Here is a 16,704-nt window from a genome sequence, read left to right on the forward strand (position 1 = left end):
TTCCTGACCTGCATACAGATTTCTTAAGAGGCAGGTCAGGTGATCTGGTATTCCCACCTCTTCCAGAATTTTCCAGTTTGTTGTTGTCCACACAGTCAAAGGCTTTGGCATAGTCAGTAAAGCAGATGTATATGATTTTCCTGGAACGCTCTTACTTTTTTGATGATCCAGCAGATGCTGGCAATTTGATCTCTGGTTCCTCTGCCTTTTCTAAAACCAGCTTGAACATCTGGAAGTTCATGGTTCACGTATTGCTGAAGCCTGGCTTGGAGAGTTTTGAGCAATCACTTTACTAGCGTGTGAGATGAGTGCAGTTGTGCAGTAGTTTGATCATTCTTTGGCATTGCCTTTCTTAGGAATTGGAATGAAAACTGACCTTTTCCAGTCCTGTTGAGTTTTCCAAATTTGCTGGTATATTGAGTGCAACACTTTCACAGCATCATATTTTAGGATTTGAAATAGCTCACTCAGCTGGAATTCCTGTGTATTTGGTATTAGCAAATGCCAGTGGTTTCTGATATTGTTACTATTCAGCCAAGACCAAAAGGTAACCACTGACCTGGGCTCCCAGTTTCTTGGAGTCTCCAGGGGGATCTCCTACCCAGAACAGTGAAGAAGTTGAACTTTCACAAACCTGATTTCTCAGCATCTTTTTCTTGACAAGTTTAGATGGTCAGGGAATCAGCTGGTGTCTGGGCTTGTGCCCTGAGGTCAAGTTCAGAGAGCTGTGGAAAGAGAACCAGGCCCCTGCCCAGCCTTAGGGGCTTCCAGCCAGACATACCTGCCCCCCAGGATCTGGAGGGGGAAGCGTGACGCCCCACCCAGGGAGGGAGCCACGGGACAGACTGTACCTCCTGTTTTCCCTTCCCTCAGGGCAGCTCTGCCCTGCCCATCATATTCTTGGCAGCTCAGAACCCGAAGTTCATTCTGGTGCTAAAAATAGGCTGTGTTTAGACACTCTGGGGCTCAGACTGGAAACACGAACTGCGGTAACCAAGCGCTGTCATTCCTGCAAAGGGGGCCTCTCGGCCTCCCTTTCACGGCAACTCACGCCAGCCCAGGGAGGGAGGCAGGATAGTGGCTTTGTGCCACTTTCAGCAGATGGGGAAACCGATGCTCAGAGCGGGTCTTTTGTGAAATGCAAAGGGATGAAGCAGTGACGGTCAGCTCTTAGGGAACGCCATCTCTGCCCCTGTGGGTGATCTCATCAAGTCCTCCCCAAAACCCTGCGAGGGAGACTTCTAGGGCCTACCCGCTTTGCTGAGAAAACAGCAGCTCAGAGAGGTGAAGACACCTGTCGAGTCTTGTTAATGAGATTCTGGCTTCCAGCTTGTAATGAACAACTGGAAACAGAGGAGAAGGGGCAGCTGGAGGCCAAGGCATGCCCCTGGCCCAGGGTGGGACGTACATAAGCTACGGAGTCCGTAGCTTCACACCTACTTTGTAGGTTGCCGGGGAGGGAGGAGTTGGTGAGAGGTTTGTAAAACCTTCAAACGCAGTGTTCGGTCTTTGGTAGGCGTTCAGCCAGTGGCAGTTAGTTCAGTTCCCCAGTTCTGTCTGGAGAGACACAGACAAAGAGAGATCCAGAGAGACTTGGAAAGAAGAGAGAGAAGGGAGAGGAAGGATGATGGATGGACAGGAGAGACAGAAGTTTCCCTGGGGGAAGTGGGATTGGCTCAGCAGGGGCCCCTGCACCCCAGGACCACCCAAAGCTGAGAAACGCAAGATGCTGCTGCAGGGAGCCCTGCGTTTACGACTCCCTTCGGCTGTCGCTCGGGGATTTGGCACACGGCAGGGACCGTGGTGGAGGTTTGAGTCCTCTGATTCTTCTCCCTATTTTCTGCACCAGTGTTCCCTGGGGACTTACCGTGTGCCAGAGGATGGGACTGACATAGTGAGAGCACAGACAGGGTCCCGCTTACAAGGGGCTCGGATTCCAGGGCGTTCTTCTTACAGGTGACCTCCTCCCCCTCCCAGCACTGGCAGTTTGGTGTGGGCGACTCGAGTCAGCATCCACCTTCCGCAGGAGGAGCCCCCTTCCTTATAATCCGCACCCCCATCTCCCCCAACCTCACGTCTGACATCACCACTGCCTCAGTCTCTCTCCGTTCCCTGCCAGCTTCTAATGAGCTCATTATCCTCTTGAAACCCATTTGGCACCCACTTAGAGAAAAGATGTGTTGAAATATAAAAGAACGGGAAGGGAACAACAAAAAGGAACTAAACCCAGAAATATCCTCAGAGAGACAGAGCCACAGGGAGCACAACAGCGGAAATCTTTGCTGTCTCCATACCCACAGCAGATGTGTTCCTTGCTGTTGGCAAGGGGCTCTGAAGGCAGCTCATGTGTGCTCACGGGATGGGCAGGGGCTGTGGGCTTTTCTGCTATGTGCCAGACGCACGTAGTACAATTTTTCTTTTAAGTTGGGGTATAGTTGCTTTACAATGCTGTGTTGGTTTTCTAGTATACTATGAAGTGAATCAGCTATGTGTACACATATCCCCGCCCTCTTGGACTTCCCACCCACCCTACACGCCCATCCCACCCATCGAGGTCACCACAGAGCCCCAAGCTGAGCCCCTGTGTCTTCCTGCAGTTTTAAAGGCAATCCTCCAAGCAATATATTTTGGGGGGAGTGTCAAGCTTCTTATATCCACTTCACAGGTCAGGAGCCTCAGTCGCTGAGAAGAAGTGTCTTGCCCCAGTCACACAGGTGGTGGATGGAAGAGGCGGGATTTGAGCCCAGGTCCGTCTGCCTGCAGAGTCCATGCTCTTGCCTGCATGCCTCTGGAAGGGCTGGTGTCCCCCCACCGCCTATTCCCATGAGGGCTGCTGGTCTTTCTTCATCCTGGCCCAGCTGCGGAAATCTCTGCCATGTGAGTGATTCATGTGGAATACCAGGGGACACCCATCACTGCCTGGAGGTTTTTAAGCTGATAAGAGGCTGGTTTTTCCAAAGTGTCAGTGTGACCATGAAACTTCAGTTAGAGCATAGTCCAGACTTCTGAACTTGGCATTCAAGGCTCCCCAGGGTCTGACCCCAACCCACCGCTTCACTGCCTTCCTATCATGCCCTAAGCTCCTCTAGTGGCTTAGAGGGTAAAGCATCTGCCTGCAATGCGGGAGACCCGGGTTCGATCCCTGGGTGGGGAAGATCCCCTGGAGAAGGAAATGGCAACCCATTCCAGTACTCCTGCCTGGAGAATCCCATGGACGGAGGAGCCTGGTGGGCTATATATAGTCCTTGGGGTCACAGAGCCAGACACGACTGAGCAACTTCACTTCACTCACTAAGCTCCTCGGCTTCCTCCACCCCCGTGCCCTGTCCTGAGTATGTGCTGTTCCTCCTCCCTACAGTGTCCTTCTGCTGTTTCGTCACCCAGAAAGCCGACTCCTCCTGCAAGACCTTCCAGCTTAAAGAGCCCTTCCCGAGGGAAGCCCTCTCTGATTCCCCTCAGGGCAGCTTCAGACCCTCTCTTCTTGGGGCTCCCACATTCTGGGGCTTCTTACCCCAGGATGCAGAAACCCCTTGACATTGTAAGCCAACATCTAGGAACTTTTGTGCAAGCGCTCTTCTCTGGGCATATGCCTGTAGTTTTTTTTGCCATATTCTCAGAGGAATACAAGACTGGAATAGATGCGTGGTTAGGAACACAAGCTGTGAAGTCAGATGAGCCTGGGCTCACAAGCCAGCTGCCACTTACCAGCTGTGTGGCCCTGGACAAGTTACTTTATCGTCCTGTGCCTCATTGCTCTCCTCTTTGAAATGGATCTAGATCTGCCTCGTTGGATTGATATGAGGATTAAATCAGAGTGTTATGTTTGTAGAGCAGTATCTGGCATATAATACATGCTCGATAAACATTAGCTGTTAATATTAATTGGTGTTCTATATCTTATATATACATCTACTATTGGATTTATCATTGTCTCTCTAGTATAGTGATTTAATGTAGTGATTGTTTAAATTGCTCTCTCCCTCAGTAAACTCTGAATTCTTTGAAAGCAGCAACTCCAAATTACTTTTTTTCAAATTATTTATTTCTGCATTCCAAGCACACGTACGGTAGGCCAATAACACATGTTGCTAAATGAATGGAGGAATGGGTGGATAAGTGGGTGGGTGGAGAGCTGGATGAATGAGTGGGCTGCTACAATTCAGATGAATAGATAGATGAATGAATGGGTGATGGATGGATGGGTGGATGGATTAATGAATAGATTAATGATGAATAGTTGGAGGGGTAGGGGAATTGATGGATAGATTAAAGAAAGAATGATGGATGGGTGAATAGATTGTGACTTAATGGATGGATGGATGGGTAGGTGGACTGCTGAATAGATTAAAGAATGATGGATGGATGAACAGAGAGTTTGACCCCACAAGAGCGTGCATTTAGGGCTGTCTTGTTCATTGACTAGTTCCAAGTGCTTACAACGATAGCTAGTGCGTGTAGGTGCTCAGTACTTATTTCTTGAATGAATAGGATGGCATATGGAGGAACACTGGACTCTACCTTGAACCACAGTTAAACTCTCCTGCTGTTGTCTGGATCGGTAGGGACTGTCACCATTCAAATCACCCATTGGATGACAATTGAATCCTTTGCAGTGGCCAAGATTGTCATGAGGCCCCCTGCTGGTGGTGATATGAAACTACATAAGCCAAATGGAGTTTGTTTTTTTCCATTTTCTAATTTACAGTCTATTTTCTTCCAGACTGCTGATCCTGAGTGTTTACAGAAAAAACCATGGTTGTCAAACCTTTGTGTTCATGGCCACCACCTGGGAGCAGCTGTTTACACCTGTAGGTTTCCTCCTCACCCAGAAATTCCAGTTGGAGAGATTAGGATCTTCATGGGTAGCCAGGCTCCCAAGGGATGCTGAATCAGATGCTCCTCAGACCACACTCTGAGGGGCCCTCATAGAACGAGCTGCCACTGGTCACTGGGAGCAGGTGGAGATGGGCTGTTGCTTCGGGGGCTGTCTTGGAACTCCCAAGTGATGCCCAGACCGTGTGGGAGAAAGAGTCAAAAAGCCGGGGGTTTGGAGCTGTGCTTTTGTGTTCGGACCATCTTAGGTTCCAATCCCACCTCCACCACTCACCAGCTGTGTGTCCTCAGTTTCCTCATTTGTAAAATGGGAAATAGGCACTTCCCATGGGAACACGGGGAAGAGTAATTAATACACATAGAAGGCTCAGTACAGAGCAGGGCGTGCCATACACGCCATAAAATAAATACTGAGTGAATGCGTATATTGCTAAACAATTCTGCTTTCCTTCCTTCTCCTTTTCTTCCTTGGATAGAAGAGAGGGGCTCTGGATTTGAACTCTTCCATCACAACGTGATCCTGGTGAGAGAAGGAACTGTGTCTCTTGGGTTCACAGCTTTATTTCCAGCACCTAGAACAGAGCCTGGAGGAGGGCATGGCAACCCACTCCAGTATTCCTGCCTGAAAAATCCCATGGACAGAGGAGCCTGGCGGGCTACAGTCTACATGGGATCCCAAAGAGTCGGACAGACTGAAGCGACTTAGCATGCATGCAGGACAATGTCTGCTACACAGTAGGTCTTCTATAAATATGTGTTTCGGGGGGAAAAAATGAACAAATTTGATCTAGTTCAGTATCAGCCAGGTCCAGCAGACAGGCTGGCAAAGACCTAGGAAGTACATTTGGACTTAAAGTCACCCCCATGAATCAGCGTATATTTGACAAATATGCAGACTATTGGGCTTAAGAAGGGCTTCCCCCAGGGCTCAGCAGTAAAGAATCCGCCTGCAATGCAGGAGATGCAAGAGCTGCAGGTCCGATCCCTGGGTTGAGAAGATCCCTTGGAGAAGGGAATGTGAACCCACTCCAGTATTTGTGCATGAAAGATCCCATGGACAGAGGAGCCTGGTGGGCTACAGTCCAAAGGGTCGCAAAGAGTCAAACATGACTGAGTTCTGAGCAATGGGGCTTAACAACCTGAGTCTGTCCAAGACACAGCTTGTCCCGAGACGAGGCCCAGTAGGAGTCGCTTTCACCCAGCACTGCTGGGTTCTTTGGGCCACTGGTTTCCTCCCTCTCTGGACTCTGCATTTCCCCCTCCCTTGAGAATGTGCAAGAAAGCTTCACGTTCTGGCCTCTGCCAGGAGGTTTCTTATGTCTGTACCTGTGCTCTTTTGCAGGTGGCAGCCCTGAGCCCTAATGCTTCACCAGATGAAAGCGTGCCCGCTTCTGTTTCCACCAGGGGGGCAGGCCGAGCTTGGTCCCCAACCGGGGAAGAGGCCCGCGGTGAATTAATCCAGCTCCCATAGGCCTGAGCATCTGAGAAGGGGCAAGCGAACTCCAGCTGCCTGTGAACCCTCACAAAATCCTCCTCTGATTGCTATTTTCCAAGTTCTTTGGGAATTCTGAGGCAGAGAACAATATGTAGGAAAATGGGACCAACTCCTGAGTGCCCCGAGCCTCAGAACCCCTTTCATGGCCCAAAGAAGCTCACCTTGACCTCAGGAGGATTGGTGAACCCTGTCCTCTCTTCTCTTGGCATCAGCCAAGCTTTGGACCTGCCCTCCTGCCCTGGACTTGGCAGTCACCTTCACAGCTGGATTAAGACTGAAGACCCCCCGGGGCTCCATCCCTAAGGGAAGCTTGAGAAACAAAGCCCCCGTCCATTCTCTCTCTGGACCACACCCCCAACCCCCAGCTGAGCCCCAGCGATCCAGTCCGGAATGATCCCACTATGGCCAAGCTCTGGTTCAAATTCCAGCGGTACTTCCGCAGGAAACCCGTACGCTTCTTTACCTTCCTGGTGCTCTACCTGACGGCTGGGAGCCTTGTCTTCCTTCACTCTGGTTTTGTGGGTCAGCCTGCCGTCTCCCAGAACCAGGCCAACCCCGCTGCGGGGGCCCCAGCGGAGGGCGCTGAGCTGACCTTCCTGGGTGACTTAAATCTGGGCAGAGGCTTCCGGGACACAGGTGAAGTCTCAAGCATCGCCCGCAGGTACGGACCCTGGTTCAAGGGCAAGGACGGGAATGAGAGAGCCAAGCTGGGGGACTACGGGGGAGCCTGGAGCCGGGCCCTCAAGGGGAGGGTCGTCCGAGAGAAGGAGGAGGAGCGAGGTAAGAGGGGTGAGCCTCTGGGCTGGAGGGCGGCTGAGGACGAGGGAAGGGAGTGATGATATTAATAATAGTATAGTAACAGCTGCTAGGGTTCAGTGTTTCATAGGAGCCAGCCATTATATATGCAGGAGGTTTCACAGCTCAGAGGCATTAGGTAGCTTGCCTAGGGTCACACAGCTTATAAACATCCACGCTTAGAGCTGAACCCTGAATCTGTCAGAGTTCAACATCTGACCCTCCCATGCAGCCCTTTATAGCCCTTGTTACATACACCTGAAAATCAAAACCCCGAGCATCTACTGAGCATTTACTAAGGGCCAGGTACTTTTCCAAGCACTTGACAGGCATCAAATTACAGCCACAACTCCATGTGATAGGTGCTATTATTCCCATTTTAAAGATGAGGAAACTGAGGCCCCGGGAGCCTAAGGTCACACAGTTAGCTAGTGGCAGAGCTTCTGTTCCCTGCAGTCTGCCTCTCCATCCACTTAGCTGGATCCCTTGGTGAGGGCACTTAGGGGACTTCGTTTCATTGCATTTTCTTAGCCTGTCACAGTCAAAGTGGGCTTTTCTTCCTAAGTACATCATCTCACTTGATTTTCACTACACTCCATGGACTTAAGGAATGTGATCCTATGCCCAGTTAACACACATGGAAACAGGCTTGGAGAAGTGAAAACTTTCCCCAAGGCCACATAGCTGGTCAGTGACGAGTTCTGGCCTGGATGCTGGCTCTATGACTACTTCCCAGGGTCGACTGATGTCCCCTCATCGGGGCAGCATTCTGTGGAGGACCCCATATCTCCTGCAATTCATGAGATTAACATGAATGGACATTTCCAGAATCGCAGCCAGATGGTTTGGGAGGATCTACCACCAATCAGGACAGAAGGAAAACCTCCACAGCCCTTGTGTTCCCTGCCACATGTCACACTTCCGCTGTGATTCAACTTGTGAAAAAACCCTTCTCCCACCGTGGAAGGAAGCAGGGCTATTGGAGGGGACTTATCCTGGGCAGCATATTTCCCTGCTTCAGTCCCAACCTGCTTCTGGCTCAGGAGCCATCCAGAAGACCCCATCATCTTATCCTCAGGAATGTCCTAGAATTCCACTTCCTTAAAAAATTCACAGGGCAGTGAAGGAGAAGGTGAGAAGTAGCAGAATGGCTTAAGGGACTTGGATTCATAGTCCAACTCCACTCCAACCAGTCACGCAGTCCAAGCAAGTGTCTTGACCTTTTCATGCCTCAGTTTTATCATCTGTAAAATGGGAACAATGGCCTCCTTCCTGCCAGGCTTCTCCGAGAGTTTGATGAGACATGATTATGACATGATGCCTGCACAGAGTAGAGTCTTAGGGGTGATCAAGAAGGTCTTGTGGATCCACCTGGGTCAGGGACCCCATATTGTAGGCATAGCTGAGGTGTGAGTTGCTACCTTGATGGAGAAATTCCCTCGCCACCTTCTCCAATCACCAAGCTTCATCTCACCCCAGCCACTCCAAACTCCTGCTACTTTGCAAGCCCCATCAAACTTAGGATAAATTCCAGAGCCCCCAGCATGGCCCACCATGTTGTAACACTTGGTGTTACATGTTGTAATATTAACATGTAACACTTCCCACCCACTTCACCACACGTCTCTCTCCACTTTGCTCCTTGCTACTCATGAAACACACCAATCCTGATCCTACCTCAGGATCTTTTTATAGTTAGTCCCTTCCATCTGGGATGCTCTTCCCCATATCGTTGCACGGCTCCCTTCCTCCCTTCCATCAGGTCTCCAGTCAAACCGTGCCATCCCTTAGAGGTCTTCCTGGAATGCCCTAAAGTAGCCCCATTTTATGCCTGGTCAGGACCACATTTCCCGATTCTATTTTTGTCACAGTACTTATTACCATCTGAAATTATCTTGCTTTTATTTGCTTCCTTAATTTTTTAATTTTTGAAATTTTATTTACTTATTTTATTTTTGGCTGCCCTTGGTCTTGGTTGCTGCGTGGGCTTTCTCTAGTTGTGAAAAGCAGGGGCTAGTCTCTAGCTGCAGTGCACAGGCTTCTCATTGCAGTGGCTTCTCTTGTTGTGGAACACAGGCTCCAGGCATGCAGGCTTCAGTAGTTGCAGCAGGCAGACTCAGTAGTTGTGGTACACAGGCTTAGTTGCCCCACAGCGTGTGAGATCTTCCTGGACCAGGGATTGAACCGGTGTCCCTGGCATTGCAAGGTGGATTCTTCACCACTGGACCACCAGGGAAACACCTTGCTTCCTCATAGTCTGTCTCTACTACTAGACTGTCAGCTCCATGAAGGCAGAGATGGTACCTGTCCCGACTGCTTCATTCTGTCAGCACCTCGGACAGCACCAGAAACACAGCTGGTGCTCAGTACCCGCTGGTTGTGTAACTGAGTCACTGAATGGACAAATGAAGGCATGACCAGCCTACTGCCTGGGGTGTCTCCACAGGGTTAGCCCCACTCTTCCTCCAGGCCTCAGCTTAGCTCACCTCCAGAAAATTGTCCTGACCCCCTCTAGGCTTGATCAAATGTTCCTTCTCTGTACTCCCTGTCATGGCCCTTACATGAATGGTAATTTCCTGTGTTCGTTGAGGTCCTCTGATAGAATATGATTCCATAATGGTACAACTGATACATCCAACAAAATAGAAACACCCACCCCCATTTATTATGAGAGTGAAATTCCACTGCCACTGTTACAAGTAATTATTACCATTTCTTGAGCACCTACTTCATGCCAGCCACTGTTCTATTTGCTTTTCATATGTTATTTGAATGAAATGATATATGTAAAATGCTTATCAGATCTCTTGGTTTCTATTAATAGGTCACTTAATAGTTGCTGCCACTAGTATTAATAGTAGTAGAAATAGTAGCTAAATATATATTGAATGGTTATTATAGGCTAGACCGTCATTGCCTTATGTAATTATCACAACAACTCAACAAGCTAAAGACTATTATTATCTTATTTTGCAAATGGGAAAATTTAAAACTCAGAAGTCACTTACCCCAGGTTAACCAGGTGGTGAATAGAAAACCTGAGGTTTGAAGCAAGGTTCATTTAATTCCAAAGTTTGTGAGCCTTCTTGTCCACTATGCTACCCCACCCCTTGCTTCTGGAAATCTTAGATATTTTATAAAATAGAGAGAAGGAAGAGAAAATAAGAAAGAAGCCTGGAGCACAGATCTCTCAGCAGGCAGCTTTGAAATCAGGCAGTCTTATTAAGAAAACACAAATTCAGACTGTCCTTGATTAACTTATTCAGAGTTCAGCAAGGAAAGACAACATATTAGATTAGCGCTAATAAAAACGAGACGCTTCCTTGACCTGATGCTAAACACATTTGGTTTTTATCTGAAGTTGGCAAGGGCTCTGCTTGATGCAGCGATGCAAGACTTAAGCTGTAAAGGATTTGGAGCTCATCACGGGCAGGAGGGGAGGATGGAGCTGCTTCCTGGCTGGGCTGGGGCTGGGCAGGAAGTCTGACTTCCTGGGTGGAGCTGCCACCTGCAACGTGCCAGTCACCTTGCTAGGCTTTCGAGATCCTGTGCTCTGAGCAGCCACATGAGGGTTCAAATCCCAGTTCTGCGGTGGCTTGCGCAGCTCTGGGCAGGTCACCTCAGTTTCCTTTGGGAGGTAAAAGGTACTTAACATCAGATGTCTGTTGTGAGGACTATATAAGATAAATCGATGGCATGCTCTCTAAATGCCAGGCACTCTTGCAGCACACTTTGCAGCTGTTACATCCCATAGTCTTCTTGGCAGCCCAGCTAAGTAGACACTGTCATTAACTCCCCCTTCCAGGGAGGAAACAGAGGCACAGAGAGGTTAGGTAACCTGCCCGAGGTTAACCAGCAGGAGGAGAAGATAAATCAACATTTGAACCCAGGAGGTTTGGATCTTACACTTGAACCCTCCGCGCTACATCGTCTCAGTTTTCAGTGCACAGACGGTGTTTGGCACAGACCCTGGAAACCAGTAAGCACTTCGTGCGTGCCGGCTATTATTATTAATATTGTAATTCTGTAGGAGAGAACAGAGGTGCTGTGACTTGCCTTAGGTGACCCCGTTGTCAGGAGCACAACCAGGAGCCGACTCCAGTTTGATTGCAAAGTCTGTGCTGTTTCTGTTTCCCCCACCCCAGCTTACAGAGGGTGTTGGGCTGGGCATGAAGAAGGACACGGGAGATTTAGTCAGCATTTTTGGAAGCGACCGCAGGGCTCCCACTCCCCACCTCCTCCAGCAGAAGATGTGATCTATGCAGGTTATGGAGAGTCAGTTCTGGGTCAGACTGTGCTCATACTCAGCCTCACATCTGTAGGAAGTATTAAACTCTTTTTCATAGATGAAGAAATGGAGGCTCAGAGAGGTTAAAGGACTTGTCCCATGTCACACAGCTGCCAACTGGCAGAGCAGACTCCAACCCGACTCTTGTTTATATCCAAAGCTCTTCTTCTTTTTTTAAAAAAATAATTTTATTTGTTTTTGGTTGTGCTGGGTCTTTGTTGCTGCATGGGCTTTTCTCTAGTTGCAGCTAGCGGGAGCTACTCTCTAGTAAGGGTGCATGGGCTTCTCATTGCAGTGGCTTCTTGTTGCAGAGCACAGGCTCTAGGATGAGCAGGCTTCAACGGTGCGGGCTTTGTGGTGTGCAGACTTAGCTGCTCTGAGGCATGTGGGGTCTTCCCGGAGCAGGGGTCAAACCGTGACTCCTGCATTGGCAGGTGGATTCTTTACCACTGAGCCACGAGTTCAGTTCAGTTCAGTCGCTCAGTCATGTTCGACCCTTTGCAACCCCATGGACTGCAGCACGCCAGGCCTCCCTGTCCATCACCAACTCCTGGAGTTTACTCAAACTCATGTCCATAGAATCGATGATGACTTCCAACCATCTCATCCTCTGTTGTCCCCTTCTCCTGCCTTCAATCTTTCCCACCATCAGGGTCTTTTCCAATGAGTCAGCTCTTTGCATCAGATGGCCAAAGTATTGGAGTTTCATCTTCAGCATCAGCCCTTCCAAAGAATATTCAGGGCTAATTTCCTTTAGGATGGACCGGTTGGATCTCTTTGCAGTCCAAGGGACTCTCAAGAGTCTTTTCTAACACCAGAGTTCAAAAGCATCAATTCTTTGGCACTCAGCTTTCTTTACAGTCCAACTCTCACATCCATACATGACCACTGGAAAAACTAGATGGACCTTTGTTGGCAAAGTAATGTCTCTACTTTTTTAATATGCTGTCTAGGTTGGTCATAGCTTTTCTTCCAAGGAGCAAACATCTTTTAATTTAGTGGCTGTAGTCACCATCTACAGTGATTTTGGAGCCCCCAAAAATAAAGTCTCTCACTGTTTCCATTGTTTCCCCATCTGTTTCCCATGAAGTGATGGGACCAGATGCCATGATCTTAGTTTTCTGAATGTTGAGCTTTAAGCCAACTTTTCACTCTCCTCTTTCACTTTCATCAGAGGCTCTTCAGTTCTCCTTTGCTTTCTGCCATAAGTGTGGCGTCATCTGCATATTTGAGATTATTGATATTTCTCCTGGCAATCTTGATTCCAGCTTGTGCTTCATCCAGCCTGGCATTTTGCATGATGTATTCTGCATATAAGTTAAATAAACACAGTGACAATGTACAGCCTTGACGTACTCCTTTCCCGATTTGCAACCAGTCTGTTGTTCTATGTCCAGTTCTCACTGTTGCTTAAAAAAGATCCAGAGCCACCGGGGAAGCCCCCAAAGCTCTTATTCTTAACCACTGAGCTATGTTGTTCGTTATTCAGTCACTCAGTCATGTCCGACTCTTAATAGAATCCCAACTCCATTCATTCACTCATTCATTCTGTATTTATTGCATGTCTGTTTGCCTGGCCCTGTGCTGGGAGGTGGAGATGCAAGAATGATTCAAGCACACTTTCCTTTTTTTTTTGGTCTGAAGAATAGTCACACCCACCGGGGAAAAGAAAGATGAGTAAAAAGGTGAATTATATTTTAACATATAACTTTTTTCTTGATTATCAAAGTCACACATGCTTATTGTAGAAAAATTAGAACACGTAGCAAAAAGAGATAAAAGTTAAAATAGCCCAGAGTCCCCCCATCCAACAGTCACAATCAACGCTGTTGGGTTCCGCCTTTGTCGTCCTGTTTCCTCCCTTAGGGGTTTATTTCTAAGGAACTGTTGTTCAGTCACTGAGTCGTGTCTGACTCTTGGCAATTTTATGGACTGCAGTGCTCGAGGCTTCCCCGTGCGTCACCATCTCACACGGTTGAGTAGGTGACTCCTAAACAATAGAATGGTGTACATATATAGCATCAGGTCGTCCTTTCCCCCACTTTAGCACTTTTCCATTTTATTAAAAACCCTTCCACAGTGGGCCTAAATTCTTCATAATCTGAAAAAATAATGCTCAATTCTTGGAAAGTTGTTTAGTGAAGTGTTAAGGTGGGATAAACCAGGGGACTCTGGGATCCCAAGGGAAGGATCCAGTTGGGTCATGGGGCTCTATCATGCCTTCCTGGGGGAGGAGACAGTTGAGCTGAGCCTGTAGGATCCTTGGGCCCTGACCAAACTGAAAAATGCATCCCTTCTACCCCAAGGGAGCCTAGATATGAGCAGGAATTCCAGGGATGGAATTTCCTGCACAAGGAAGCCCAGAAGCACTGGAGTGATCCTCCTGAAGGACAACTTTCCAAGATAGTGAAGAATCCCCAGCAGGAAAATAACCCTTTCTCTTTTCCCAATCTCTTATAAGATTGATAAGAGATCGATTTTACAGTCAATTTTTTTTCTTACAGTCAATTTAAAAAATACCCCTGTAGGGACTTCCCTAGTGGTCCAGTGGCTAAAACTCTATGCTCCCAATGCAAGGGGCCAGGTCTGATCCCTGGTGGGAGAACTAGATCCTGCTGCAACTAAGAATTAACCTGCCTCAACTTAAAGATGGGCTTCCCTGGTGGCTCAGTGGTAAAGAATTTGCCTGCCAATGCAGGAGACATGGGGTCAATCCCTGGTCCGGGAAGACCCCACATGCCATGGCGCAACTAAGGCTGTGTGCCACAGCTACTGAGCCTGTGATCTAGAGCTCGGGAGCCACAACTACGGAAGCCCAAGCAGCCTGGAGACCATGCGTCCCAACAAGAGAAGCTACCACGATGCAAAGCCCGAGTACTGCAACTAGAAAGAAAGCCCGCCCAACAACGAAGACCGATCACAGCCAAAAATAAATAAATAAATGTCTTTCCAAAAAAAAAAAGAAAAAGTCTCATGTGCTGCAACTAAAGACCCAGAGCAGTCAAATAAATAAATATTTTTTTAAAATACCCCCATATTGGTGTTCAAGGGCTGCTATAGCAAAGTACCATGAACTGAGTGGCTTGAAACAATAGAGGTGTATTGCCTTGCAGTTCAGGAGGCTAAAAGTCCAACATCAAGACAGGCTGTCAAAGCCCCTAAGAGGGGATCTCTTGCAAGCCTTTCCCCCAGCTTCCGGCATCAGCAGGAGCCCTTGGCCTTCCTTGCAGCTGTAAAACATCAGCTGTTGCCTCTATTTTCACACGGTCCTCTCCTTGTGTCTCTGGGACTTCAGAGAGCTGCTTGCCGCTTTCTTATAAGGACACCAGTCATGTTGGATGGGGACCCACCTACTCCAGTATCACCTGATAATTAATTACATCAGAAGTGACCCTATTTCCAAAGAAGGTCACATTCCGAGGTACTGGGCTTAGGACTTCAACTGATCTTTTTTTATGAGGGGCACAGTTCAACCCAAAACACCCTCATGTTGTTTTTTTTTTCCCTTCAATTTTTATTTCATTTATTTGACTGTGTCTGGTCTTGCTGTGGCACGCGGGATCTTCATTACATCATGTGGGATCTTTGGTCACGGCACACGGACTCTCTAGTTATGGCATGGGCTCAGTGGTTGCAGCAAGCAAGAACTTGGTCTCTCCGAGGCACGCGGGATCTTATTTCCCCAACCAGAGATTGAACTTGTGTCCCCTGCACTGCAAGGAGAATTCTTAACCCCTGGACCACCACGGAAATCCCACTCCCTTATGTTTTATTTCCACTTTTCAGGCAGGACCTTGAGTAATACTGCCCAGGCTACCTACAGTGTCAGGATTAAAACCCAGATCTGGTAGGCTCCGAAACCGGCCCTTGAGGACACTGTAATATCTCCTGTCTGCAAATCTACTCACAAACAATAAATAAGAGAAATACAAATTAGCACATGTTTAGCTATCCTCTTAACAAATTACCTTTATTGAAGAGAGCAAAGTTGCTTCAAAAGGAAGATTAATTGAAGCAAAAGAGGGAAAAAAAGGAAAGGAAAAGGGGAAAAAACAGTCAGGAGAGCTCTTTTCCAGATGCTTGTGCTCTCCTGGGCTCACCCCTCGCCGGTTTCTGCGCCTGAGATAAATAGCCAGGCTGGGACGGGACTTTGCCGTTTCAGCGATATTCAGATGGCTGCTCCGATGAGCTGATAGATTGTATGAACTCAGCCATTAATTCACCCTCGAGTGGCCTGTGAATTTTGTCCCTGTTTTACATACCCGACCTCCCCCTCGTCTTCGGGAGATTCTGCCAGTACAGCAGAACTTGAGGAAAATCGGAAGTGGGTTGGATGGTAGCCCACCCCCCCACCCCCCCACGAGCTTATCGCTAACTGGGTGATAGAGCTCCAGCGAGAGGGTTGCCGGTTGTGCTGGCCACAGCCCGAACTGAAGGGTCAGGAGGGAAGGAGTCACCAGCCCTTCCTGGCCCAGGGCAAGGAGGAAACAGATTCAGTATCCGTTTCCTGACCCAAAGAGCTCAGCGCATCCATCAGGTCACAGTATATAGCATGCCCACGCTTCTCCAGAGCATCAGAGAAGGGGACCCTGAGTCTCTTTTTCCCTCCCGTGGACAGAGGAAGAAAAGGAGGTTCATCTGTTCCCACAATAAGCCTTTGAGCGGCTGTTGTGTGGGTCATCTCAACCTGATGCCTGGCCTGGTGGGAGGCTTAGGGAAGGGGTGGTGCAGCATTTAAAAGCCCAGGCTTTGGGGCAGATGGACCTACGGTCAGGTATTAACTCCTCTTCCAGAAGACCCTCCATCTCCCATCATCCCTCCAGGAAGGTCTCTCTGGTGGGATGGAGAAGCCTTCCTCCCAAGCCAAGACTAAGTGTGGTACACAAGACCTTTCTACAGGGACACAGTCTAGACTCTCCCAGCTGGGTGGACTCAGGCAGCTTAGCTTGGCAGTCAGCATATTAGTCAGTGCTCCTTTGATGGCAGGGACCAAAAAACCCACCTTAATCAGCTTAAGCCAAAGAAGAAAATGTAGTGTGTCTTGTCACCAAACTACCAAAGGGGCTAGGTTGTCAAATGAATGAATTGTGCCATTCTCTTCCTAACTCTCATCTCTGCTTGCTTCTGACTTAGCTTGATTCTCCTGCACAGACTGACTTTGTGCCAGGGGTCTTGGCTGTTGGTAGCTCTGGACTTAAAGAATACCAGTGTCACAACCCAAGGGAGACGAATCTCTTTCTCCCAGCTTTAATCTATGAGAATCCAAAGAGTAGGTCACGTGTCCTTCCCCGGA

The 16,704-nt window shown here is 48.5% G+C and overlaps 1 protein-coding gene across 10 annotated transcripts in view; it reads left to right on the forward strand.

Annotated features, from left to right (window-relative positions):
• WSCD2 (WSC domain containing 2) overlaps nt 1–16,704 on the forward strand; it is a 127,926-nt gene that overhangs the window by 68,058 nt on the left and 43,164 nt on the right. For 6 of the 10 annotated variants that reach the window (XM_043438219.1, XM_043438191.1, XM_043438196.1 and 3 more), the window contains one exon: nt 6,176–7,108. In XM_043438219.1, coding sequence (XP_043294154.1) covers nt 6,730–7,108 — 379 coding nt within the window. In that variant the 5' untranslated portion in view covers nt 6,176–6,729. Of the gene's footprint in view, nt 1–2,665; nt 2,878–4,720; nt 4,809–5,509; nt 5,569–6,175; nt 7,109–16,704 lie in introns of those variants that run through there. The other 4 variants (XM_043438185.1, XM_043438178.1, XM_043438189.1 and 1 more) reach the window with 4 other exon arrangements.

The sequence above is a fragment of the Cervus canadensis genome, chromosome 1 (assembly GCF_019320065.1).
Source record: "Cervus canadensis isolate Bull #8, Minnesota chromosome 1, ASM1932006v1, whole genome shotgun sequence".
In the NCBI taxonomy this organism is placed as follows: domain Eukaryota; kingdom Metazoa; phylum Chordata; class Mammalia; order Artiodactyla; family Cervidae; genus Cervus; species Cervus canadensis.